This window comes from Typopeltis vanoorti, chromosome 2, assembly GCF_054136105.1.
Source record: "Typopeltis vanoorti isolate ZY-2024b chromosome 2, IOZ_Tvanoo_1.0, whole genome shotgun sequence".
Taxonomy (NCBI): domain Eukaryota; kingdom Metazoa; phylum Arthropoda; class Arachnida; order Uropygi; family Thelyphonidae; genus Typopeltis; species Typopeltis vanoorti.
This window is the reverse complement of record NC_143550.1, coordinates 50,723,956-50,751,762: the sequence shown is the minus strand read 5'-3', so window position 1 is coordinate 50,751,762 and position 27,807 is coordinate 50,723,956. Positions and strand designations below refer to the sequence as shown.

General features: G+C 36.0%; 1 protein-coding gene across 3 annotated transcripts in view; it reads left to right on the top strand.

The window, feature by feature from the left end:
- Grasp65 (Golgi reassembly-stacking protein 2) overlaps positions 1-27,807 on the top strand; it is a 134,725-nt gene that overhangs the window by 19,691 nt on the left and 87,227 nt on the right. For all 3 annotated transcript variants that reach the window (XM_090404976.1, XM_090404965.1, XM_090404985.1), the window contains exons 3-4: positions 6,581-6,784; positions 15,615-15,701. In XM_090404976.1, the coding sequence (XP_090261102.1) occupies positions 6,581-6,784; positions 15,615-15,701 (291 nt within the window). The remainder of the gene's footprint in view (positions 1-6,580; positions 6,785-15,614; positions 15,702-27,807) is intronic.

Genomic DNA, 27,807 nt, shown 5'->3' with positions numbered 1-27,807 from the left:
TCTGGGCAATGAGACTTATTTGTACCTGTGGTCCAATAGAAGGTTCTACTAAGGTGGAAGTGGAGGAATTTTTTGAGGCTTTAGAGAAAGCAACTGACACAATGAAAAATGAAAAGTTGGTCCTTGTTGGGGATCTAAATAGCAGAGTTGGAAATGATTGTCAGACATACAAAAATATATTGGGAAAATTTGGAGAAAAGAGCAAAACTAATAATAATGGCAAATACCTGTTGGATATCTGCTCAGGACATGGACTGGTTATTACTAACACCATGTTCCAACATAAAAATGTGCACAAATTCACATGGAGAGAAGAGGCAAGGAATAAGAAAAGTCTCATTGACTATGTTATTGTTGATAGTGATGTTTTCTCCCTGGTACAGGACATCAGAGTGTACAGAGGATTTGAAATTGGAAATGATCACTATTTAGTTTTGAGCAAGATAAAATTGAATTTCATATTGAACATGTAAGAAAGTTTTAAAGTGAATAAAAGTTGAGCAACTCTCAGACGTGAAATGTAGACTAAAATACACAAAGATTATTGAAGAAAAAATGAAAGAGTTTGAGAATAGGAACCAAATCTTGGAGATTCAGTAGCAAGCCTTGAAGCAAACCCTGATTGATTCAGCCAGAGAGGCATGTGGTGAGGTTGTCTGCAAGGATAGAAAAATCAGAACTGCATGGTGGACATAGTAAGTGAAGGAAAAGAAGAAATCATATCAAAAGTTCCTGGCAAATAAGTCAGCTTTTGCTCTTAGGGAATACAGAGACAAATGTAAGAAAGCTAAACACTATGTAAAACTAGCTAAACAAAAGTCATGGGAAGACTTTGGTAAGAACATAGAAAATAAATATCAAAATGGTGGCAAGATATTCTGGAGGTTGTTAAAGAAGCTCAGAAATAGAGGGAAGAAGGCTGTAAAAGGAATTAGAGATCATAAAGGTGACACGAAAACTGGAGAAAAAGATATTCTTGAAGTATAGAGTGATTACTTCAAAAAATTGCTAAATGATAATATCAGTGACAGGACAGTGGTAAAAAACACTGACCAGTCATGCAATCAGGAATACTTGAAGTATAAAAAAGCCATCAAAAGCCTGAAATGTGGAAAGGCAGCTGGAGTAGATAATATTCGACCAGAAATGTTCAAATATGGAGGTATAAAAGTCTTACATTGGCTGCACTACATAGTTCAGAGTAGTTCAGAGAGCCTGGACAGATGATGAATTCCAGATGACTGGAGTAGACCTGTCATAGTACCCATCTAAAAAAAAAAGGGGGGGAGGAACAACTGAATGTGAGAATTACAAAGGTATTTCTGTACGGAGTGTTCCTGGTAAAATTTATGCCAGTATAAGTATACTTGATAAACGGTTGAGAATGATTGTGGAAGAGAATTTTGGTGAACAAGCTGTATTCAGACCAAATAGAGGCTGTGAGGATCAGATTTTCACTTGACAACAAATAGTTGCGAAGTCATGGGGAATATAACAAAGATCTGTATTTAAGTTTTGTCTGATTTGGAAATAGCGTATGACAAGGTGCCAAGAGAGAAGCTATTCAAAACACTACAGTTGTATGGCGTCAGTGGGGCATTATATCAATCAGTATTTTTTTTTTTATTGGAAATTTTTTTCCACTTGGTTAGACTATAATAAATTTAGTTTAATCCTTTATTCAAGTGTAAGCAAACAAAGTTTGTACCTGAAGTATCTTCAGGACTGAGGTGACTCATGGTAAAGGTGGACCAAGCTCTCATCACTACTTGTCTTAGTATCTCCCATAATGCAAAGCACATCTCCTTGCGGACATGTATAATGCTATACATTAAGGGAAGGGCCACTTCCCAGACCAGTTTCGACCTTTATTGAGGTGTGTTTAAGTAAAGACCTCTCTAAAAATTAGCGACCCCCCAGACCATTCCCTACGAATGACCGAAGGATTGTCCAACTCAGCGTTGTTCCACTCAGTGACAGGCTCGCCCGATTACCAAGAAATTCTCAGTGTTGGCTCTATCCAGTGGCAGGCATATCCCACCACCAGACAGAGCCATTATCTCAGCAGTGGCCCCACTCAGAAACAGGCAAAAGCCTACCCCAAGCAGAGCCTCTCATACCTCAAGGAAAGGGACCACTTCTGCACAAAAGCACATTAGTGGGAGCCAGACCCAAATGTGGTGATACTAAGGTGGAAGCAATGGAGAAGTCATATTTACTTATACGAGTTGCCAAAAGGTGTCTCACCTTATTATTAAATTACTCTGGATTTAGAGAAAGATGTTGGAAGTTTTTTCCCACTTGGTTAGACTATAATAAATTTAGTTTAATCCTTTATCCAAGTGTAAGCAAACAAAGTTTGCACCTGAAATATTTTCAGGACTGAGGCAACTCGTGGTAAAGGTGGACCAAGCTCTCATCACTACTTGTCTTAGTATCTCCATTAATGCAAAGCATATCTTCTTGCTGACATGTATAATGCTATGCATTAAGGAAAGGGCCACTACCCAGACTGATTTCGACCTTTATTGAGGTCTCGTCAGTGGGAACCTGACCCAGAGGTGGTGATACTAAGGTGGAAGCAATGGAGAAGTCATATTTACCTATAAGAGTTCCCAAAAATTGTCTCACCTTATTATTAAATTCATATAGGTAAATATGACTTCTCCATTGCTTCCACCTTAGTATCACCACCTTTGGGTCTGGCTCCCACTGAAAAGACCTCAATAAAGATTGAAACTGGTCTAGGTAGTGGCCCTTCTTTTAATGCATAGCATTATACATCTCCGCAAGGAGATGTGCTTTGCATTATGGGAGATACTAAGACAAGAAGTGATGAGAGCTTGGTCCACCTTTACCACTAGTTGCCTCAGTCCTGAAGATACTTAAGGTGCAAACTTTGTTTGCTTACACTTGGATAAAGGATTAAACTAAATTTATTATTATATCAAGCAATACTTAGTCTTTATTTGAGTTGTAAGTCAGCAGTTACGATTGAAGTACAGGAAGATGGTTTAATGTTGAATCTGGTGTCAGACAAGGATGTACCTTATCCCCTCTGTTATTCATTATCTATATGGATCACATTATGAAGGAAAGTGGTATTAAACCCGATATCAAAATTGGAGATGTTAATGTCATCTCTTTGCCTTATGCAGATGATGTTATACTTCTAAATAAATCTGCTACAAGTCTGCAAGATTCCCTGAATAAATTGAATAACTGTTGTGATAGATATGGTGTGAAGGTCAGCAGTAACAAGACAAAGACAATGAAAATAGGCAGAAGCATTGAAAATATCAACTTGTGAGTGGAGGACCTATAAAACAAGTAAAACATTTCAGCTACCTAGGTACAATTTTTAGTGAAGATGATAAATTAAATATGGAAATAGACAACAGAATCAACAAAGCTGATATAGTAGGAAGCCAACTGAATAAATATATATGAAATAAGAGAGAAATTAGTCAAAACACTAAATTAGATGTATATAAGACAGTGTTCAAACCAATTTTAACTTATGGATCTGGTAGCTAGGTTAGAAATAAAACACTTGACCAAAGACTAGAAACCACAGATATGAGAGTCCTGAGAAAGATTAGAGGCATGAACAGATGGCATCAATGGCAATATCATATTAAAAACGAGGATATTAGGAAATAACTTGACATTGTCAGCATCCAGGAATGTGTTAGCAGAGCTAATCTCAGGTGGTATGGTCACTTAAACAGAATGGGAGAGGAAGGATTAGCAAAACAAGTATTCTCTGCCAGGTTGGCAGGAAAAAGACCCAAAGGAAGACCAAGATATAGCTGCATTGATATGGTAAAAAGTGCCTTAGGAGATAGAAATATAAGATCTGACAATGTTGGAGTCTTGCCACTTAACAGATTTATTTGGAGGAAAAATTGTAGATAGGAAGTTAGTAATGATATAAATTTTTCATGTAGTACTATTATATCCTGTACACCCCCTTAAGGGTATATATCAGGAATTTGATGATGATGATGAGATTCTGACGTCATAGTCAATTTTGATATCACCTCACTTTTCACTAATGTACCTTTTGACTGTGACCCTTGACCTTATTAAACTACATACCCCTCCCCAACATAATTGAATTATTTAGATTCACCATACATGCAGGTTATTTATGTAGGTATTTTCCTTTCCTGTGGAAAGGAAAAATGTTCAAGCAGCTAGATGGGACTGGTATGGGTACCCTTCTTTCACTCTCTCTAGCAAACTTCTATATAGAGCATTTTGAAAACCACACTCTCAGCACAGCTACACAAAAATCAACAGTTTTAACTGAGCTATGTTGATGATGTGTTTGCTGTTTGGTCTCATGGTGCATACATGTTAGATACATTCTTGGTGCATCTTAACAGCTGATATACTAAAATAAACTTCACCATAGAAAATGAAAATAATAATAGTCTCCCCTTTTTAGATAAACTATTGACACAATGTCCTAATGGCTCATTATTCTTCTCTATCTATAGAAAATCCACTCATATTGGCAGGTATGTATGTACATAAACAGTGACACCACCATTCCTAACAATAATATATCCTCAAAACTTACTCACCAAGCCAGGGCTGCTTGTTCATATGACTCAGCCCTTGAAACTGAGCTCAGAGACCTTTGCAACACTTTTTTAGCCAATGGCTACAGCCAATATAAAATGGACTAAATATATATATTACATGGTATCCTTCTAATAAATATATATTACGTGTTATTTTTCTTATGTTTTTTATGCCTTAAATTTAATTGATATTTTTCAGGTTTTTTTTATATTCCTTCCTTCCTGGTGATGAAGGTAGTCAGATTTGGGGTTTGATCCTATATCCAGTCTTTAGCTAGATGAGATACATGGAATACATATAATATCCATTAACTATTATATTTATGTATTACAATCTAAATCTAAAATATCTGACAAATTTTTTATTGATTTAATAATGTTTAATATTTTTTTAGTGTTAAATATTTAATAGTATTTAAAAATTTAACATACAGGGTGTTCGGGATAAATTTGACATATTTATAATTAATTATATTTTTCCGTAAGTTACATGTATTAACACACACTTCTCTTCATTTAACAGTTTGGACCCTTCTTCATTCATATACAAGATGTCAGAAAGGATGGATAGCTGGAACCCACCTGAATCATGGAAGAGAATAACTTGTATCATGATGATTCGTGCCCGCCATCAAAATAAGGATATTACGACTGCTGCCCAATGCTCCCTGAATACAGTAAAAACAATCAGGCATGAACTAGAGACTTGCAATGGTGACTACGAGGATGTAGCAAGAAGAAAGATCCCTAGCAGACGATCTGATTGCGTTCGTACAGCAGAATTCCTCGCAAATCTGCAGGAACAGGTGTTGAAGAACCCTGGCATTGGAATTCGGGCTTTGTTCGTGGAGTTGCTAACTGTAGTCAAGCCCTGGATAACAAGGGTAGCCAATGGTAGGCCGTATGTATGGCAGCAGGATTCGGCCCCTTGCCACACCTCTGGGAAAAGTCAAAAATGGTTGTCTGAAAATTTCTACGACTTCACCAGTCCAAATGTTTGGCCTCCAAACTCCCCAGACCTTAACCCCATGGATTATTTTGTATGGGGCGCAGTTGAAAAAGACACCAATCGCACTTCCAGTAATACAAAAGCCCAGTTAATGGATAAAATTAAAACAGTTTTTGCGGCCCTTCCCAGGGAGACTGTAGCATCAGCTTGTTCGAGGTTCCGAAGCAGAATTGAAGCTGTGATCGATGCTAATGGTGGTTATTTTGAGTAAATCTTGTTGATAGTATTGTAATTAACTCTGCCTGTAATGTTTTTTTGTCAATTCATTAAATTTAATAGATACAAAGAAGATTTTCTTTTTCCTTATGAAACTGTCAAATTTATCCCGAACACCCTGTATATTTCTTGAACCATTAGAGTTTTAAACTCGTGTTCCAAAAGCAAGGTATTCCTACATACTCTGTTAGCTAGTCAAAGTTTGTGAATTCGGACATTGAATTCATAATAATAAATAAAGAGAGATATTTTGTGTATGAGAAGAACATAGCATAAATAACATACTTGGTGAACTATGGGATCTTTCATTTATATAATTATGTTACAGAACTAAACAAACATAGATAAAATTTGTCTGCTGCACATTTCAGTAATCTCACTTCATTTTACCAGCTTCATAAGATAGTTCAAGGTTGCTCATGTCAGGATTTGATTTCTTAGGAGTAAATATTTTTTGGCTTGAATCAATTATAAATGTTAATATTTTTATTGTGTCATTTGTGAAATTAATTTAAGACTGCTTGTAAGCCATTGATTCTTACATAAGATATCATGATAGTCCCTTATAATTATACAATTACTATATCTTCACTATATCACTAATTTCATTTCATAATCAGAAAGTGTTTGTGATTATTTCTGTGGATAACTAATGTTGCTACAAATCTATTATAAATTCACCCTGTTTCTGTTAGAGGTATATAAATTGAATACTTGCAATATTTGAATGTAGATATCTAAAGAATTATATTTTCTCTTCCAGAATCAAGACAATGATACTTTAAGAGAAATTTTGAAGATAAATGTGGAAAAACCTCTTATAATGACAGTTTACAGTAGTAAAACACAAACTGTTAGAGATGTTGAGATCATTCCTTCTAATATGTGGGGTGGTCAAGGTCTGTTAGGAGTTAGCATCCGTTTTTGTTCATTTGAAGGAGTGAATGAGAATGTTTGGCATGTATTGGTAAGTAACAAAGAAGTACAATTTTATTAATTTTTTTTTAATATAAAAGATTTTGTTTTAGTTTTATTAATCAGAACTTTGTGCTATCTAAGACTTCTATAATTCATAGTATTCAAATAGCAGTGAAGTAATGGTTATTTGCATTTATTAATTAGATCTACAAGTTTAGTTTCATCATTTTGTCACATTCAATGCTGTTTTTCAAGGATTAAACAGGTTTTACATCAAAACTTTATGCATCTTATAAATTACAAAAGAAAAGATTCTTACCAGTGTGCATCCCCTTTCTCGGGATTCAGTAATAATATGTAATTTTATACTTTATAGATATTTGGCTAGTCAGTGTAAAAATCTCACATAATTGTTTTACTTATTCTGTTCATTTTTTACAGTGTTAAATATATTGAATGAAAATTTCATCGATGAGAAATAAGTTTTTGTTATATGATAAGATTATCTAAAAGTATATATGTAACGTGTTTGCATTTAGTATTGCAGTTGTATACATTAGTATTATCGGAACCGCCATGTGGTTAAGTGGAGGCATAATGAAAGAAACTTAAATATTGTTATAAGTAGTAAACTTTCTTATCATATATTATAATTCTTAGGGAATACAGAAATGTCAAATGTATGTTATAAATTAATTTATGTTGTTTACCATACTGTTTCTATGTCAAACACTCGTAACTTGCAAGCATGTATTAACAGCAGCCATGTTATCACTTGAGTTTTGCTTTGAATCTCAGTCATGGATGTGCTCATTAGTTATTTTCGGAACAGCTGTCGCTGGATAACAGGATTGCTAGCCAGCAAAGATTGGGCTATCAAGGAAGGAGATTCGAAAAGGTCTTAAACAATGGAGTTAAGTTCTGTAATCTTGGAAAAGTTTTTATATGCATCTTTAATTACTCTCCAAGGATACAGAACTATGAAGTTAATAATTGAAGGTCAGTATAATATATCAAAACTTTGTATATGAGAATATTTTATGCTTAACAAAAGGCAAGGGATATATGTGCCAAGAAGCAATATGGAATCTGCGGTAAAATACCTTGCATTGGAAATGCATTCGGAACTTTTCAATTAATGTATTCCTATTGTTTGAGTTACTATTCTTCATGTTTACTTCGGAAATTGAAAAAAAGATCTGCTTAAGTGCTTATTGAAAGAAGACATATGCAAATATGTTAGTTAAGTGAGGCCTTTTAAACTGTGTATATCCTAAGGAATTTGAAATAAGTTAGAATGAAAATGAAAGAGTTTGTGAACAGGAACTAAACCTTGGACATTCAGTGACAAGCCTGAAGAAAACATTGATTGATTCAGCCAGGGAGGCATGTGGTGAGGCTGTCTGCAAGTATAGAAAAATCACAACTCCATGGTGGACACAGGAAGTTAAAGAGGCAGTGAAGGAAAAGAAGAAAGCATATCAAAATTTCCTGGCAAATAAGTCAGTTTGTACTCTTAGAAAATACAGAGACAATTGTAAGAAAGCTAAATGCTGTGTAAAACTAGCTAAACAAAAGTCATGGGAAGACTTTGGTAAGAACATAGAAAATAAATATCAAGAAGGTGGCAAGATATTCTGCAGGTTGTTCAATAAGCTTAGAAATGGAGGAAAGAATGTTGTAAAGAGAATTAGAGATGATAGAGGTGACATGAAAACTGTAGAAAAAGATATCCTTGAAGTATGGAGGAATTACTTCGAAAAATTTGCTAAATCAGTGACAGCACAGTGGTAATAAACACTGACCAGGCATGCAATCAGGAATACATATCCATAAGCCATGAAAGAGGTATTTCTCTAATAAACCTGGTAAGATTTATGCCAGTTCACTTGAGAAACGGTTGGGAAGGATTGTGAAAAAGAAGCTTGGTGAAGAACAAGCTGGATTCAGGTCAAATTGAGGCTGTCAGGATCAGATTTTCACTTTATGACAAATAGTTGAGAAATAATGGGAATATAACAAAGATCTGTATTTAAGTTTTGTAGATCTGGAAAAGGCATATAACAAGATGCCAAGAGAGAAGCTATTCAAAACACTACAGTTGTATGGTGTCAGTGGGACATTATATCAAGCATACTTAGTCTTTATTTGAGTTGTAAGTCAGCAATTACGATTGAAGTACAGGAAGATGGTTTAATGTTAAATCTGATATCAGACAAGGATGTACATTATCCCCTCTGTTGTTCATTGTCTATATGGATCACGTTATGAAGTAAAGTGGTATTAAACCTGATATCAAAATTAGAGATGTTAATGTGAGCACTTTGCTTTATGCGGATTATGTTATACTTCTAAATAAATCAGCGACAAGTCTTCATGATTCCCTGACTAAATTCAATAACTGTTGTAGTAGATTTGGTATGAAAGTTGGCAATAACAAGACAAAGACAATGAAAATAGGTAGAAGCATTGAAAATATCAACTGCATTGTGAATGGAAAACCTATAGAACAAGTAAAACATTTCAGCTACTTAGGTACAAATTTTAGTGAAGATGGTAAATTAAATATGGAAATAGACAACAGAATCAGCCAAGCTGGTATGGTAGGAAGTCAACTGAATAAATTTATATGAAATAAGAGAGAAATTAGTCAAAACACAAAATTAGCTGTATACAAGACAATGTTCAAACCAATTTTAACTTATGGATCTGATAGCTTGGTTAGAAGTAAAACACTTGACCAAAGACTAGAGACTGCAGATACGAGAGTCCTGAGAAAGGGGTATGAATGGCAATATCTTATTAAACACGAGAATATTAGGAAAGAACTTGACATTGTTAGCATCCAGGAATGTGTTAGCAGAGTTAATCTCAGGTGGTACGGTCACTTAAACAGAATGAGAGTGGATAGATTAGCAAAACAAGTGTTTTCTGCTAGGTTGGCAGGAAAAAGACCCAGAGGAAGACCAAGATATAGGTGGATTGATATGGTAAAAAGTGCCTTAGAAGATAGAAATATAAGATTTGCATTTTATAGGAAAATTGTAAATAGGAAGTTAGTAATGACGTAAATTTTTCAAGTAGTACTATCATATCCTGTACACTCCTTGAGGGTACATAGCAGGAATTTCATAATTAATTTAGGTTATAATGTACTTGAAGTCATTCCGTTGTGACCGTTGCAGACTTACTGATGTGTGAACAGGCACCTTCATCAATATGATGCAGAAGCTTTAGAGGAGGAGGAAAGCATCTCGCTGGTGCCTAACCTAACTGAACCTAACAGTCATTGCTGGCGGGGAGAATGCAGCCGAACACCATCCGCTTGCAAACGAAGACGGAGTACCTCTCATGTAAAAATGCATCCGCACTGGCTCCCAAAGACTACCATGTTAACGAACCGCCCGTTGGAAGGGAAAGAGTCCGATTTTTGGAAAAAATCAATAACAAGCAGCAATTTTTATGAGTTGCGTTGTTATTGTAGAAAGGTAAGAAATTACCTGATATGCTATGCTACTTTTTGCATTTAAAGAGGAATGACCCAATAACTATAGCCTTAATTTAATTTCCGTGTGATGGTACAGTAACCATAATCCCCCCCCCCCCTTTTTTTTTTTTTTTTTATGGGGGTAGTTCGGCACCATCTAGTCCCCTCAAATTTTATCCGGGCTCCAGAACCGGCATAGCTGACGAATCAGGCCTATGGCTGGGTCAGTATTCCTGACTGTAATCCGTGTGTGTTCACTGGACTGGTTTGCCTGCTTGCAGGATGAAAAATCCTGCTGTCCACACCCAAGACCGGCTAACTTGGCTATGGCTGAGGAAGATCCTGAAGCTCCTCGCATCGTTGGTGGGAATCAAACCTAGGACACTCCTTCTCCAGGCATATGGTTGCGAAGCGCAAAGCCACTAGGCTAACCATGCGGACAGGAATTTGATGATGAATAAAATTAGTATAAACAATAAAATAAGTGATCCAAAGCAAGTTTTCATATAGATTATTTTCTTAGAATTTAATTTAACTGTGAATATCAGAAATATATATTTTATTGAGCTCATAATATGCAATTCTTAGAAAGGCCATTTAATTATTCTTTGTATTAGGAAGTTAGAAATTAATTTATTTCTTTTAAATCTGTAGAGAATATCAAGTCATGTACCTTTAAAGAGAATTACTCAGTATAGAGAATTATATAATTATATGTTTATAGTAAATATTTTATTATTTTTATAATTGAACTTCATTCTTTGAATATACACATGTTGATCCTTGAAGTCAGTACACCATCACGGATAGGAATCCAAAACATTATAACCAACTGAAATTAAATTATATATAAATATATTGTTATATTATATAGGGGTGTTATATAGGGGTGCTTAAGGGTCAAAGCTGTATAACTGAGAGGAGACCTCCACATAGCCTTTAAAGGAATGCGGAGAACCGACCAGGGCTTCTGACCTAATGTCCAATCCTCACCTTCTCGTGGTGCACCCTGTTGGGTATCTACTTTGATACTGAACGAACGAGGATGGGCTGGCAATTTGGGATTTAGCCGACCAACTTGTATTCTTATTGGTTAAACCAAAATAAAAAATGATGGTACAACATGACAAAATTTCATGCCAGCTGGGGCGTCGCCCGGTTAAACAAGGCCCCCGTTGTTTTCGCCAGGGAACCAGGGCGAACAGCGAAAAGTCAGCTACTGGAACAAATCTGAAAACAAACCCCAACTCAACATCACCAGAGTTGAAGATCGGTACTATCAACGTAAGAAGCCTGAATGGCAAAGAAATGGAGCTAGCTGAGGAATTAGATAAGTACCAGATCGACATAATAGGGGTGACTGAAACAAAAAAGACCAAAACTGGTGAGATCTTTCTGAGCAATAAATACAAAATGTTATATTCAGGCAATGACAATCAAGGAAAAGAAGGAGTAGCCATAGTATACAACACAAAATACGAGGCTAATCTTCTTAAATGGCAGTCAGTCTCAAGTAGAGTAATGTGCGCAAATATGAGAATGGGGAACTGGACAATGAGACTTATTTGTGCCTATGGCCCCACAGAAGGTTCTACTAAGGTAGAAGTGGAGGAATTTTTTGAGGCTTTAGAAAAAGCAACTGACACAATGAAAAAGGAAAAGTTGGTCCTTGTTGGGGATCTAAATAGTAGAGTAGGAAATGATTGTGAGACATACAAAAATATTTTGGGAAAATTTGGAGAAAAGAGCAAAGCAAATAATAATGGCAAATATCTGTTGGATTTCTGCTCAGGACATGGACTGGTTATTATTAACACCATGTTCCAACATAAAAATGTGCACAAATTCACATGGAGAGAAGAGGCTAGAAATAAGAAAAGTCTCATTGACTATGTTATTGTTGATAGTGATGTTTTCTCCCTGGTGCAGGACACCAGAGTGTACAGAGGATTTGAAATTGGAAGTGATCACCATTTAGTCTTGAGCAGGATAAAATTGAATTTCATATTGAAAAGAATAACATGTAAGAAAGTTTTAAAGCGAATAAAAGTTGAGCAGCTCTCAGATGTGAACTGTAGACTAAAATACAGAAATATTATTGAAAAGAAAATGAAAGAGTTTGAGAACAGGAATCAAACCTTGGAGATTCAGTGGCAAACTCTGAAGGAAACATTGATTGATTCTGCCAGAGAGGCATGTGGTGAGGTTGTCTGCAAGGATAGAAAAATTAGAACTCCCTGGTGGACACAGGAAGTTAAAGAGGCAGTGAAGGAAAAGAAGAAAGCATATCAAAAGTTCCTGTCAAATAAGTCAGCTTTTACTCTTACAGAATACAGAGACAAATGTAAGAAAGCTAAACAGTGTGTAAAACTAACTAAACAAAAGTCATGGGAGGACTTTGGCAAGAATATAGAAAATAAATATCAAGAAGGTGGCAAAATATTCTGGAGGTTGTTGAAGAAGCTTAGGAATGGAGGAAAGAGTGCTGTAAAAGGAATTAAAGATGATAAAGGTGAAATGAAAACAGGAGAAAAAGATATCCTTGAAGTATGGAGTAATTACTTTGAAAAACTGCTAAATGAAACAAGCAGTGATGACAGCACAGTGATAAAAAACACTGACCAGGCATGCAGTCAGGAATACATATCCATACTTGAAGTAGAAAAAGCCATCAAAGGCTTGAAATGTGGAAAGGCAGCAGGAGTAGATGATATTCGACCAGAAATGCTAAAGTATGGTGGTATAAAAGTCTTACAGTGGCTGCACTGCATAGTTCAGAAAGCCTGGACAGAGGGACGAATTCCCGATGATTGGAGTAGAGCTCTCATAGTACCCATATATAAAAAGGGAAATAAAACTGAATGTGAGAATTACAGAGGTATTTCCCTACTGAGTGTTCCTGGCAAGATCTATGCAAGTATACTTGAGAAACGGTTGAGAAGAATTGTGGAAGAAAAGCTTGGCGAAGAACAAGCTGGATTCAGGCCAAATAGAGGCTGTCAGGATCAGATCTTCACTTTACGACAAATAGTCGAGAAAGCATGGGAATATAACAAAGATCTGTATTTAAGTTTTGTCGATTTGGAAAAGGCATATGACAAGGTGCCAAGAGAGAAGCTATTCAATACGCTGCAGTTATATGGTGTCAATGGGGCATTATATCAAGCAATATTTAGTCTTTATTTGAGTTGTGAGTCAGCAGTTAGAATTGAAGGAAGTACAGGAAGATGGTTTAATGTTAAATCTGGTGTGAGACAAGGATGTACATTATCCCCTCTGTTATTCATTATCTATATGGATCACATTATGAAGGAATGGTATTAAACCTGATATCAAAATTGGAGATGTTAATGTCAGCTCTTTGTTTTATGCGGATGATGTTATACTTCTAAATAAATCCGCTACAAGTCTGCAAGATTCTCTGACTAAATTGAATAGCTGTTGTAATAGATATGGTATGAAGGTCAGCAATAAAAAGACAAAGACAATGAAAATAGGCAGAATAATTGAAAATGTCAACTGTGTTGTGAATGGAGAACCTGTGGAACAAGTAAAACATTTCACTACTTAGGCACAATTTTTACTGAAGATGGTAAACTAAATATAGAAATAGACAACAGAATCAGCAAAGCTGGTATCGTGGGAAGTCAATTGAATAAATTCATATGGAATAAGAAAGAAATTAGTCGGAACACTAAATTAGCTGTATACAAGACTGTGTTCAAACCAATTTTAACTTATGGATCTGAGAGCCTTGTCAGAAGTAAAACACTTGACCAAAGACTAGAGACCGCAGATATGAGAGTCCTGAGAAAGATTAGAGGCGTGAACAGATGGCATCAATGGCAATATCATATTAAAAATGAGGATATTAGGAAAGAACTTGACATTGTCAGCATCCAGGAATGCGTTAGCAGAGCTAATCTCAGATGGTATGGTCACTTAAATAGAATGGGAGAGGAAAGATTAGCAAAACAAGTGTTCTCTGTCAGGTTGGCAGGAAAACGACCCAGAGGAAGACCAAGATATAGGTGGATTGTTACGGTACAAAGTGCCTTAGACGATAGAAATATAAGATCTGATAATGTTGGAGTCTTGACAAGTAACAGACTGATTTGGAGGAAAAGTGTAGATAGGAAGTTAGTAATGATGTAATTTTTTCATGTAGTACTGTCATATCCTGTACACCCCTTGAGGGTACATGGCAGGAATTTGATGATGATGATGATGATGATGTTATATTATACTCCACGACTGACTTTAATACATAGGTTGAATACAAATGGAGAATGACATAGTTGGAGCAATCAAGCTTTCAAATATAACAAATTGGCACGGTCAATTTACAGATGGATTCTGAAATGAGAATGAAGCTGTTGATACAAGCAATTTAAATGCAATTGAAGGTAGTGAATTTTTTAAATCAGTTGATCCTGATTTTGTGGTTCTCACATTTTTAGGAGATGATAATGAAAGTGTTGAATCATACTTTAAATGTATAGAGAAAATTAAAGAAATAGGGGAATGGTCTGAATTTTTTGTTAATTATCCTTAGAAATAAGTTAGTAGGGAAGGCAAAAACTTTTTGAACACTTTACCTTTACTTAGAGGTACTACAGATTACAGTACATTTAAGAGGATATTAATCTCAGAATTTTGTAATCTTAGAGATAAAGTCCACACTTATGGAAGTTTGCATACTCCCCCCCTCTCTCTCTCTCTCTGTCTCTCTCTCTCTCTCTCTCTCTCTCTCTCTCTCACACACACACACACACACACACACACACACACACACACACACATTACTCTTTCCATTCAGTACTTCAGTCTCATCTGTTCTACTCTTGCTTTTTGCATCGTATCTTACTCTCTCAGATCTCTCTTTCACATTAGTCAGTATAATATAACTATAACACAACATAAGAGAATTACATTCTCTTATAGCAGCATTCTTTCCAGTTGACTAAACCAGATATATTTAAATATAATCCCTCTATTATCAAATGCATTGTTTTAAAAATTGGATAATTAAGAAATCCTCTTAAAACCATGTTTTTTTTTTTTTTAAACCACTTCAGGCCTCTACTAAGTAGGGTAGTTGTTTCACACCAGATAATGGAATTCATCTGCTGCCTAAAGACATTCACAAACATTTATGTCCACAGGAGGAGTCATACTCACAATCACTTGGTTGAAGAGTAGAAGCACCATTTGCTCATTCAACTAGATTGGCATTGCTGTGTGTGTGTGTGTGTGTGCATTTCAAAACATGGCAGTAGAATAAAATGTTAATTGATATTTTTAAGTTTTTGATAAAAACTAAAGATTGTTATTATTAATAATCAGGCATACAATATTTTAATTTTAAAATTTTCATTTCATTATATAATAGGAAGTTCAACCACACTCTCCAGCAGACTTAGCAGGACTTCACCCTTTTGATGACTACATTATTGGTGCTGATTCTGTTTTGCATGAAGTAAGTAATTGCTGAATTTGATTTAATAATGGTGGGAAAGCATTATAATTCTGATTTTGATCTAGAAAACAGAACGTGTTGTCTGCGGTCATTTCCTATAAATCCAGAACACTGAAATAATTAAAATACATTTTCTCCAAACAAAAAAGAAATACAGATATTAAAATTAACATTTTCTTTTAATCTTTCATAATAAGACAATTCTAAATGTTTTGATAGCCTTCCATAATAATGTTTAGTATAGATTATATCCTCATAATAAGCCTATGGGGTGCTTAAGGGTCAAAGCTATATAACTGAGAGGAGACCTCCACATAGCCTTTAAAGGAATGCAGAGAACCGACCAGGGCTTCTGACCTAATGTCCAATCCTCACCTTCTCGTGGTGCGCCCTGTTGGGTATCTACCTGGATACTGAACGAACGAGGATGGGCTGGCAATTTGGGATTTTGCCGACCAAATTGTATTCTTATTGGTTAAACCAAAATAAAAAATGATGGTACAACATGACAAAATTTCATGCCGGCTGTGGCATCGTCCGGTTAAACAAGGCCCCCGTTGTTTTTGCCAGGGAACCAGGGCAAACAGCGAAAAGTCAGCTACTGGAACAAATCTGAAAACACACCCCAACTCAACATCACCAGAGTTAAAGAATGGTACTATCAACATAAGAAGCCTGAATGGCAAAAAAATGGAGCTAGCTGAGGAATTAGATAAGTACCAGATCGACATAATAGGGGTGACTGAAACAAAAAAGACAAAAACTGGTGAGATATCTTTCTCAGCAATAAATACAAAATGTTATATTCAGGCAATGACAATCTAGGAAAAGAAGGAGTAGCCATAGTATTCAACACAAAATACGAGACTAATCTTCTTGAATGGCAGTCAGTCTCAAGTAGAGTGATGTGGGCAAATATGAGAATGGGGAACTGGACAATGAGACTTATTTGTGCCTATGGTCCCACAGAAGGTTCTACTAAGGTAGAAGTGGAGGAATTTTTTGATGCTTTGGAGAAAGCATCTGACACAATGATAAAGGAAAACTTCGTCCTTGTTTGAGATCTAAATAGCAGAGTAGGAAATGATTTTCAGACATACAAAAATATTTTGGGAAAATTTGGAGAAAAGAGCAAAGCTAATAATAATGGCAAATACCTTTTTGGATTTCTGCTCAGGACATGGACTGGTTATTACTAACACCATGTTCCAACATAAAAATGTGCACAAATTCACATGGAGAGAAGAGGCAAGGAATAAGAAAAGTCTCATTGACTATGTTATTGTTGATAGTGATGTTTTCTGCTTGGTGCAGGACACCAGAGTGTACAGAGGATTTGAAATTGGAAGCGATCACTATTTAGTCTTGAGCAGGATAAAATTGAATTTCATATTGAAAAAATTAACATGTTAGAAAGTTTTAAAGTGAATAAAAGTTGAGCAGCTCTCAGATGTGAACTGTAGACTAAAATACACAAAGATTATTGAAGAAAAAATGAAAGAGTTTGAGAACAGGAATCAAACCTCGGAGGTTCAGTGGCAAGCCTTGAAGAAAACCCTGATTGATTCAGCCAGAGAGGCATGTGGTGAGGTTGTCTGAAAAGATAGAAAAATCAGGACTCCATGGTGGACACAGGCAGTGAAGGAAAAGAAGAAATCATATCAAAAGTTCCTGGCAAATAAGTCAGCTTTTGTTCTCAGAGAATACAGAGACAAATGTAAGAAAGCTAAACACTGTGTAAAACTAGCTAAACAAAAGTCATGGGAGGACTTTCACAAGAACATAGAAAATAAATATCAAGAAGGTGGTATGATATTCTGGAGGTTGTTGAAGAAGCTTAGAAATGGAGGAAAGAGTGCTGTAAAAGGAGTTAGAGATGATAAAGGTTACATGAAAACAGGAGAAAAAGATATCCTTGAAGTATGGGGTAATTATTTCGAAAAATTGATAAATGAAACAAGCAGTGATAACACAGTGGTAAAAAAAAACACTCAACAGGCATTCAGTCAGGAATACATATCCATACTTGAAGTGGATAAAGCCATCAAAGGGTTGAAATGTGGAAAGGCAGCAGGAGTAGATGATATTCGACCAGAAATGCTGAAGTATGGTGGTATAAAAGTCTTACAGTGGCTGCACTGCATAGTTCATAAAGCCTGGACAGAGGGACGAATTCCCGATGATTGGAGTAGAGCTCTAATAGTGCCCATATATAAAATGGGAAATAAAACTGAATGTGAGAATTATAGAGGTATTTCCCTACTGAGTGTTCCTGGTAAGATCTATGCAAGTATACTTGAGAAATGGTTGAGAAGAATTGTGGAAGAAAAGCTTGGTGAAGAACAAGCTGGATTCAGGCCAAATAGAGGCTGTCAGGATGAGATCTTTACTTTACGACAAATAGTTGAGAAAACATGGGAATATAACAAAGATTTGTATTTAAGTTTTGTCGATCTGGAAAAGGCATATGACAAGGTTCCAAGAGAGAAACTATTCAATACGCTACAGTTATATTGTGTCAATGGGGCATTATATCAAGCAACACTTAGTCTTTAAAACTGCTGACTTTCAACTCTTTGAGTTCTAACTCAACAGTTAGAATTGAAGGAAGTACAGGGATATGGTTTAATGTTAAATCTGATGTGAGACAAGGATGTACATTATCCCCTCTGTTATTCATTATCTATATGGATCACATTATGAAGGAAAGTGGTATAAAAACATGATATCAGAATTGGAGATGTTAATGTTAGCTCTTTGCTTTATGCGGACGATGTTATACTTCTAAATAAATCCACTACAAGTTTGCAAGATTCCCTGACTAAATTGAATAACTGTTGTAATAGATATGGTATGAAGGTTAGCATTAAAAAGACAAAGACAATGAAAATAGGTAGAATTGTTGAAAATATCAACTGTGTTGTGAACGGGGAACCTGTGGAACAAGTAAAACATTTCAGCTACTTAGGCACGATTTTTACTGAAGATAGTAAATTAAATATGGAAATAGACAACAGAATCAACAAAGCTGGTATGGTAGGTAGTCAATTGAAGAAATTCATATGGAATAAGAGAGATATTAGTCAGAACACTAAATTAGCTGTATACAAGACAGTGTTCAAACCAGTTTTAACTTATGGATCTGAGAGCTGGGTTAGAAGTAAAACACTTGACCAAAGACTTGAGACCAGAGATATGAGAGTCCTGAGAAAGATTAGAGGCGTGAACAGATAGCATCAATGGCAATATCATATTAAAAACGAGGATATTAGGAAAGAACTTGACATTATCGGCATCCAGGAATGAGTTAGCAGAGCTAATCTCAGGTGGTATGTCACTTAAACAGAATGAGCGAAGAAAGATTAGCAAAACAAGTGTTCTCTGCCAGATTGCCAGGAAAACGACCCAGAGAAAGACCAAGATATAGGTGGATTGATACGGTACAATGTGCCTTAGATGATAGAAATATAAGATCTGATAATGATAATATTGGAGTCTTGAGAAGTAATAGACTGATTTGGAGGAAAATTGCAGATAGGAAGTTAGTAATGGTGTTAGTAAAGAAGTTAGTAAATTTTTCATGTAGTGCTATCATATCCTGTACACCCCTTGAGGGTACATGTCAGGAATTTGATGATGATGATGATGATGATAATAATAAGTCTATTGACTTATTTTTAGGTGGTAGTTGATTTTTGTTTCATATGGAATGGCAAAACAATGGGCCACTTCTTGGGGGGGGGGGGGGAACAGGTGACAAGGAAGCCTTATGGTTATTACTGGCTGTGTTTATATAACTTTGAAGTCATCATTGAGAAAGGTGGATTGGTAAAATTTTTTTATAATCGGTTAAAGACTGAAGGAAAATCTAAATTGCTTAGATCGGTTGGCCTACGCATGTTCATGTGTTAAAACTTAAGTGTTGAGATAAACTCATGTTAGAATCTTAATGACAGCACTGAGAAAGTATTCAAAATAATATTTAATTCTCTCAGTATTTCATGTCAGTCACTGAGACATCATCAGAGAGTACAATATGAGACTTGTGACACACACACAGGTAACACAAAAATAAGTGAAACAAGTGGACGAACGACTAGTCCTAACTTGGTGGGGCAGACTAGGATATAAACTGGGATCTTGAAGTATTAGTGTTTCCCGTATTTTGGGAAGTTTAATGCAACCATGTTTATTTAAATTAGGCTGATTTCTGAGAGCAGCAGCAGATTCTGAAAATTCTTTCTGTTCTAAAATTAAAAAGGCCCACCATATCTACAAGCATGCCAGTTTTGCTTTTCTACAGTATACAGCAAGCCCATCCGTACAAGCAGATACATTCGCAAACTTTCCCATCATTCCCCATCCCCCATCAATATGGTATTATTAAAACCAATGGTTTATAACCTTTGTTCTGATGTGTCCTCTCTTTCAACAGAACTTAATCATATACACGCCTTTTTATCTGATGGCTACAGTTCCCACAGTATCCAAAAAAGAATAAATCCTTCCCCCAATCCTCAACCTTTTCAGAAAGATTTGAGTAATGCTATCATCACCATCCCCTATGTCCAAGGCACTTCAGAAAAAATAGCCAGAATCTTAGAAATACAATCTCTGCATCGCTTTTAAGTCTCACCCAGAGCTCAGCTGACATCTGCATGGAAGAACACAAAAAATACATCTACTGTCATGATTATGATCAATTGGGCTTTGCAGCCCGTACTTTAGATGTGGTTCATAGAATCAATTGGAAAACGACCACCATGCTTTATTGCAGTAAATTTAGAAGAGAAAAATTGTTTTTAGAATCTTCAACTGCTCTCAGAAATCAGCCTAATTTAAATAAATGTGGTGCATTAAACTTCCCAAAATATGGGAAGCACTAGTACTTCAAGGTCCCAGTTTACATCCTAGGTTGCGAACATGTGCCCACATAGGGTGTCCCACCTAGTTAGGATTCTAATCTTTTGTCCACATTGTTTAAGTTAAGGGATATTACATCCCATATAGTTTCTCAGCCGAATAAGAAACTCAAAGAGTTTCATGCCGAATATAGTAGAAACTATGTAAAGTTCGGCGATTCCAAGCGTAAGCAAATACCTGGATACTGCCGCAACTGACCCTAAAGGTAGTGCAAGCTGAGGCAACTCGGACACGAGTTGCCTCAGCTTGCAGGTGTCCTTTTGTCCTTTTGTGTTCTACAGGTGTCCTTTTGTCCTGTTAACAAGATTTTGTGCCTTTTTAGCCTCTACAAAGAATAAACTTCTACCTCTAGTTCACCCTGGGATCTATCAAATTCTGTTCCAGTGTGGGTTATCATATTTTGACCAAACTGGTAGATCAGCAGCTCTTTGTTGAAGACCATCTCAGTTGCATTAAATGCTATGAGACAGAACATTCAAGACTTGCAGAACATGGCATCTCCAGCACATTGAGCCCTTCAGAATAAGATTAAGGTCCTATGCAAAAGTAGTTATCTTGGGATTGTTTATACAAAGAGAGTTGTGAAACTTTGTTTCATGTGCCGAATCTGAACAGAAATGAAGGTCCTAAATTATCCCTATTACGTGAAATAGTTCTCTGCACATTCCATAGTCATTAGTTTTTAATTAACACTTTGTCTCATATTTAAATTTGTACAGTTAAGATCTTAATATGTGTTAGACCATACCACTATCTCATGTATATATAGCTCACACATTTTAATTATTGTCTTATGGGTTTTCTCTTCTCGTACTGAAAATCATATCGAAGATGCTATCGACACCGGAGAAAAAATTCTATGCTAAATAAAGTCTGATGTTAGTAATAAATTTTTAATTAGTTGTTATCTTGTTGGGACTTAGGTTCTTGTCCATCATGTTATTTAGTCTACTTTTATAATAGAGGCTATCGACTTTTCATCACTTGCCTCAATATCCTATACTGTAAAAACATGAGAAGGAGCATACTCACTGATTTTGACCTTTACTGAAGTCTCATCAGTAGGAGATAGACCCAGGAAGATACTTAATCAATTTAATCAATGCAGAAGTCATATTTTACATATGCAAAATCACCATATTATTAAAATATGCTAGCTAGATCAGATATATATTATCATAACCATGACTCATAAAAGTATAAAAGAAAGTACATAGTGTTGCAGTCTTCATAGACAAATAGTAAAATGGGCTATATAATAAAGTATAGTACAGCTGTAAAGTACTGAAGAGCTCAGTAACTTTTGACGTGGCATATCATGGGATGCCACCTTTGCAACAACTTAGTTTGGGAAATTTCTGCACTGCTGTGATCAACTGCAAGTGATGTTATTGTGAAGTGGAAAGACCAGGAGCAACAACAGCACAATTGCAACCTGATAGACCACATAAAAGCACAGGATGCGACCCCTGAGTGCTGAAGTACCTTGTGCAAAAAAATCACCCGTACTCTTTTAAAACTTGCTATTTAGTTCCAAAATGCCTCTGCAAGCAATGCTAGTGTAAAATGTGGTGGTTTTGTTTTCATTTCTTTCATATATATATCTTTTACTGCATCTTGGCATATATCTTATTTTTTTTCTTTATAGTTATCTCTTATTTTCTTAACATATAGCTTAACGTAGCTCTTTTGTTTCTTTCGGTATATCATATATATCTTACGCTTTTACCTTTCTTTTTATCTATTCTTCCTTATATTTTCTGTCTCAATCAATTATCTTAATCCTTTTCTAAATTATCCTTGCTTTAACTTTCTCTATTCTTTATATACTTTACCATTATTACTCTAAACTCTATTCTTTCTTTACTTTACTTTCTTTATTTCTATATATTCTAATTCTTATTTTATGCTCTCTACATCTCTAGCTAAGTTACCACAGGTTATCTAATATCCAATACCTTGAGAACCTTGGAAAATTTATTTGTTAGACTACGGCACCAAGATTCCCTTTTATCATCATCAACAAATTCCTGCTATGTACCCTCAAGGGGTGTACAGGATATGATAGTACTACATGAAAAAAATTGCATCATTATTAATTTCCTATCTACAATTTTCCTCCAAATCAGTCTGTTACTTGTCAAGACTCCAACATTATCAGATCTTATATTTCTATCGTCTAAGGCACTTCAATCCACCTATATCTTGGTCTTCCTCTGGGTCGTTTTCCTCCCAACCTGGCAGAGAACACTTGTTTTGCTAATCTTTCCTCGCCCATTCTGTTTAAGTGACCATACCACCTGAGATTAGCTCTGCTAACGAATTCCTGGATGCTGACAATGTCAAGTTCTTTCCTAATATCCTCGTTTTTAATATGATATTGCCATTGATGCCATCTGTTCACGCCTATAATCTTTCTCAGGACTCTCATATCTGTGGTCTCAAGTCTTTGGTCAAGTGTTTTACTTCTGACCCAGCTCTCAGATCCATAAGTTAAAACTGGTTTGAACACTGTCTTGTATACAGCTAATTTAGTGTTCCGACTAATTTCTCTCTTATTCCATATAAATTTATTCAGTTGACTTCCCACCATACCAGCTTTGCTGATTCTGTTGTCTATTTCTATATTTAATTTATCATCTTCAGTAAAAATCGTGCCTAAATAGCTGAAATGTTTTACTTGTTCCACAGGTTCTCCATTCACAACACAGTTGACATTTTCAATGATTCTGCCTATTTTCATTGTCTTTGTCTTTTTATTGCTGACCTTCATACCATATCTATTACAACAGCTATTCAATTTAGTCAGAGAATCTTGCAGACTTGTAGCGGATTTATTTAGAAGTATAACATCATCCGCATAAAGCAAAGAGCTGACGTTAACATCTCCAATTTTGATATCGTGTTTAATACCACTTTCCTTCATAATGTGATCCATATAGATAATGAATAACAGAATGGATAATGTACATCCTTGTCTCACACCAGATTTAACATTAAACCATCTTCCTGTACTTCCTTCAATTCTAACTGCTGACTTACAACTCAAATAAAGACTAAGTATTGCTTGATATAATGCCCCATTGACACAATATAACTGTAGCGTATTGAATAGCTTCTCTCTTGGAACCTTGTCATATGCCTTTTCCAAATCGACAAAACTTAAATACAGATCTTTGTTATATTCCCATGCTTTCTCAACTATTTGTCATAAAGTGAAGTTCTGATCCTGACAGCCTCTATTTGGCCTGAATCCAGCTTGTTCTTCACCAAGCTTTTCTTCCACAATTCTTCTCAACCGTTTCTCAAGTATACTTGCATAGATCTTGCTGGAAACACTCAGTAGGGAAATACCTCTGTAATTCTCACATGCAGTTTTATTTCCCTTTTTATATATGGGTACTATGAGAGCTCTACTCCAATCATCGGGAATTCGTCCCTCTGTTAAGGCCGTCTGAACTATGCAGTGCAGCCACTGTAAGACTTTTATACCACCATACTTCAGCATTTATGGTCGAATATCATCTACTCCTGCTGCCTTTCCACATTTCAAGCCTTTGATGGCTTTTTCTACTTCAAGTATGGATATGTATTCCTGACTGCATGCTTGGTCAGTGTTTTTTACCGCTGTCATCACTGCTTGTTTCATTTAGACGTTTTTCAAAGTAATTACTCCATACTTCAAGGATATCTTTTTCTCCCGTTTTCATGTCACCTTTATCATCTCTAACTCCTTTTACAGCACTGTTTCCTCCATTTCTAAGCTTCTTCAACACCCTCTGGAATATTTTGCCACCTTCTTGATTTTTATTTTCTATATTCTTGCCAAAGACCTCCCATGACTTTTGTTTAGCTAGTTTTACACAGTGTTTAGCATTCTTGCATTTGTCTCTATATTCTCTAAGAGCACAAGCTGACTTATTTGACAGGAACTTTTGATATGCTTTTTTCTTTTCCTTCACTGCCTCTTTAACTTCCTGTTTCCACTAGAGAGTTCTGATTTTTTTATCATTGTACACAACCTCACCACATGCCTCTCTGACAGAATCAATCAATGTTTTCTTCAGAGTTTGCCACTGAATTCTCCAAGGTTTGATTCCTGTTTTCAAACTCTTTGATTTTCTTTTCAATAATCTTTCTGTATTTTAGTCTACAGTTCACATCTGAGAGCTGCTCAACTTTTATTCGCTTTAAAACTTTCTTACATGTTATTCTTTTCAATATGAAATTCAATTTTATCCTGCTCAAGACTAAATAGTGATCACTTCCAATTTCAAATCCTCTGTACACTCTGGTGTCCTGCACCAGGGAGAAAACATCACTATCAACAATAACATAGTCAATGAGACTTTTCTTATTCCTAGCCTCTTCTCTCCATGTGAATTTGTGCACATTTTTATGTTTGAACATGGTGTTAGTAATAACTAGTCCATGTCCTGAGCAGAAATCCAACAGATATTTGCCATTATTATTAGCTTTGCTCTTTTCTCTAAATTTTCCCAAAATATTTTTGTATGTATCACAATCATTTCCTACTCTGCTATTTAGATCCCCAACAAGGACCAACTTTTCATTTTTCATTGTGTCAGATGCTTTTTCTAAAGCTTCAAAAAATTTCTCCACTTCTGCCTTAGTAGAATCTTCTGTGGGAACATAGGCACAAATAAGTCTCATTGTCCAGTTCCCCATTCTCATATTTGCCCACATTACTCTACTTGAGACTGACTGCCATTCAAGAAGATTAGCCTCGTATTTTGTGTTGAATACTATGGCTACTCCTTCTTTTCCTAGATTGTCATTGCCTGAATATAACATTTTGTATTTATTGCTCAGAAAGATATTTTACCAGTTTTGGTCTTTTTTGTTTCAATCACCCCTATTATGTCGATTCGGTACTTATCTAATTCCTCAGCTAACTTCATTTCTTTGCCATTCAGGCTTCTTACGTTGATAGTACCGATCTTTAACTCTGGTGATGTTGAGTTGGGGTTTGTTTTCAGATTTGTTCCAGTAGCTGACTTTTTGCTGTTCGCTCTGGTTCCCTGGCGAAAACAACCGGGGCCTTGTTTAACCGGGCGACGCCCCAGCCGGCATGAAATTTTGTCATGTTGTACCATCATTTTTTATTTTGGCTTAATATGGGTGTTAAATATAATTTAGAGCACCTGCAGTAGCTCTAATTCAATCTCAGGCTTTACAGTTAGTCATGGCCACTCTTATTTAACTTTGCACACTAGTTCGCATTTTTTTAGAAACAGTGCATTGGAATAAAGATCATATGAAACACATTTATTTTAACTAGGATACATTAATATTGTTTCTTAATTGAATTGGAACTACAGAAAATTAAAAGCTAAGAATTATATCTCTTGCAATATATTTACACATTAAAATACACAGCGATACTATCAAATGCTAATCTGTAACCTTGTTCATTCTGCTACCAAGTATTATAACCTCATCTAATATACACACATTAAAATGCACAGCAATACTATCATTTACCAATCTATAATCTTATCCATTCTGCTGTTAAGAATTAAAATATCATACATAATGAACATGCAGCAATACTATCTAATTTACATCAGCTACTCTTTAGCCTCTTAGCCTGGGACAAATTATCACAATTTAATTTTATATATGTCCGCCGAATATATATATATACTTCAAACAACAAGTATTCTATATCTAATTCATTACTAGCATTTCTTAAACCTCATAGTCCGGAACATACAAACATAATTTATCTTCATAAACATCCGGCCAAATATATAAATACTTCAAGGAAGTACTCACTGTTCTTCTCATGACACAATTATCTGAACTGGCTCTTTTGTCTCTTATCTGGTTCTGCAGGCTTCTTTTCTTTCTGTGTCTCATCATTCGTGCTGGTTTCCTTTTGTCTGGTTCCATCGCTTTGTAGAAGATTTTTGGGAGATCGGATCATGTCGTACCAATACTGCTTTTCCGTACTGGGCCATTTACACTCGTGCGGGCTTCTTTCTTTTAGTGCCATCGCACTTCCAAGAATTCCTGGGGCTTGGCACAAATTATGGTTAACTTCTCCATAGAAGAATCCCTACTTTTCTTCGGTTGTCGAACGGACCCACAATGCTGGATTCCGAGACACTACGAGAGGAGACTGCGTACCTGCTTCCTTCTTCCTATGCATACCAGCATACTGCCTTCGCCTGCTACATCTTGGATCTCTGGATACCTGGATTAAAAAGAGACCCTTGGATACTTCTGGGTCCTTTCTTATACTACCTCTTGTGGTCCCTGGAATAAGGGTTGAGAGCCCTTAGCATTCCTGCACAAAAGGAGGGTTGTGACCTTCGAGTTGTTGTTTACTTTTGTTGTTCACTGCCTGTTATTGACACTGACCTTGGGACACGCCTTAGGTTAGGCTTTGAACATTTGAAGGCACTTTACAATTTCCAAATAAGGCTCCTAAACTTTCTTTCAACTGGGAACCACTAAAATTACAGGCCGCTTTCAAAGGTATTGGCCTTGACAGCTTAACATTCCATTTCAATACATACTTGTATGGTATTTTGATTCTCGCACAAAAAAATTTATAACTACTGTTAATATAAACCTTATATACAATACAAAAATTCCACAATCAGCATAAAAATTGCAATTTATTTCTATATACAATGTTCGTGACCTCTGTAAAAGTCGATACAAAGTAAAGAAAAAAATTCCTACTGAATCGGATTTTACACTAGCACCACCACACTGGTTTGTTGGGAGCTGAACACTGGTTTCCTGGCTACATAGCCACAATATTGGGAGGCATGGTATGGAGCTTGCCACTGTTGGACTCTGGGACAGTGGAAACATACTCCCTGGAGTGATTAGTCGTGCTTCATCATCTTGCAGTCTGACAGACGAGTCTGGATTTGGCAGAAGAATGGCACCTGCCCAAGAGGAGGATGTATTGAGATCCAGAACAGTTGTGCATGGTTTGGGCTGGGCTTCTAGTTCTGGTAATGGGGAATCTTAATACTGTAGCAGTTAATGACATTCCAGACAATTCTGTGCTTCAAACTTTATGATAAGTGTTTGGTGAAGGCTGCTTCCTGTAGCAACTTGACAATGCCCCATTCACAGTGAGGTTCTGTGCAGGAATAGTTTGATGAGATGGGTATTGAAGAACTTGACCAGCCTGTGCAAT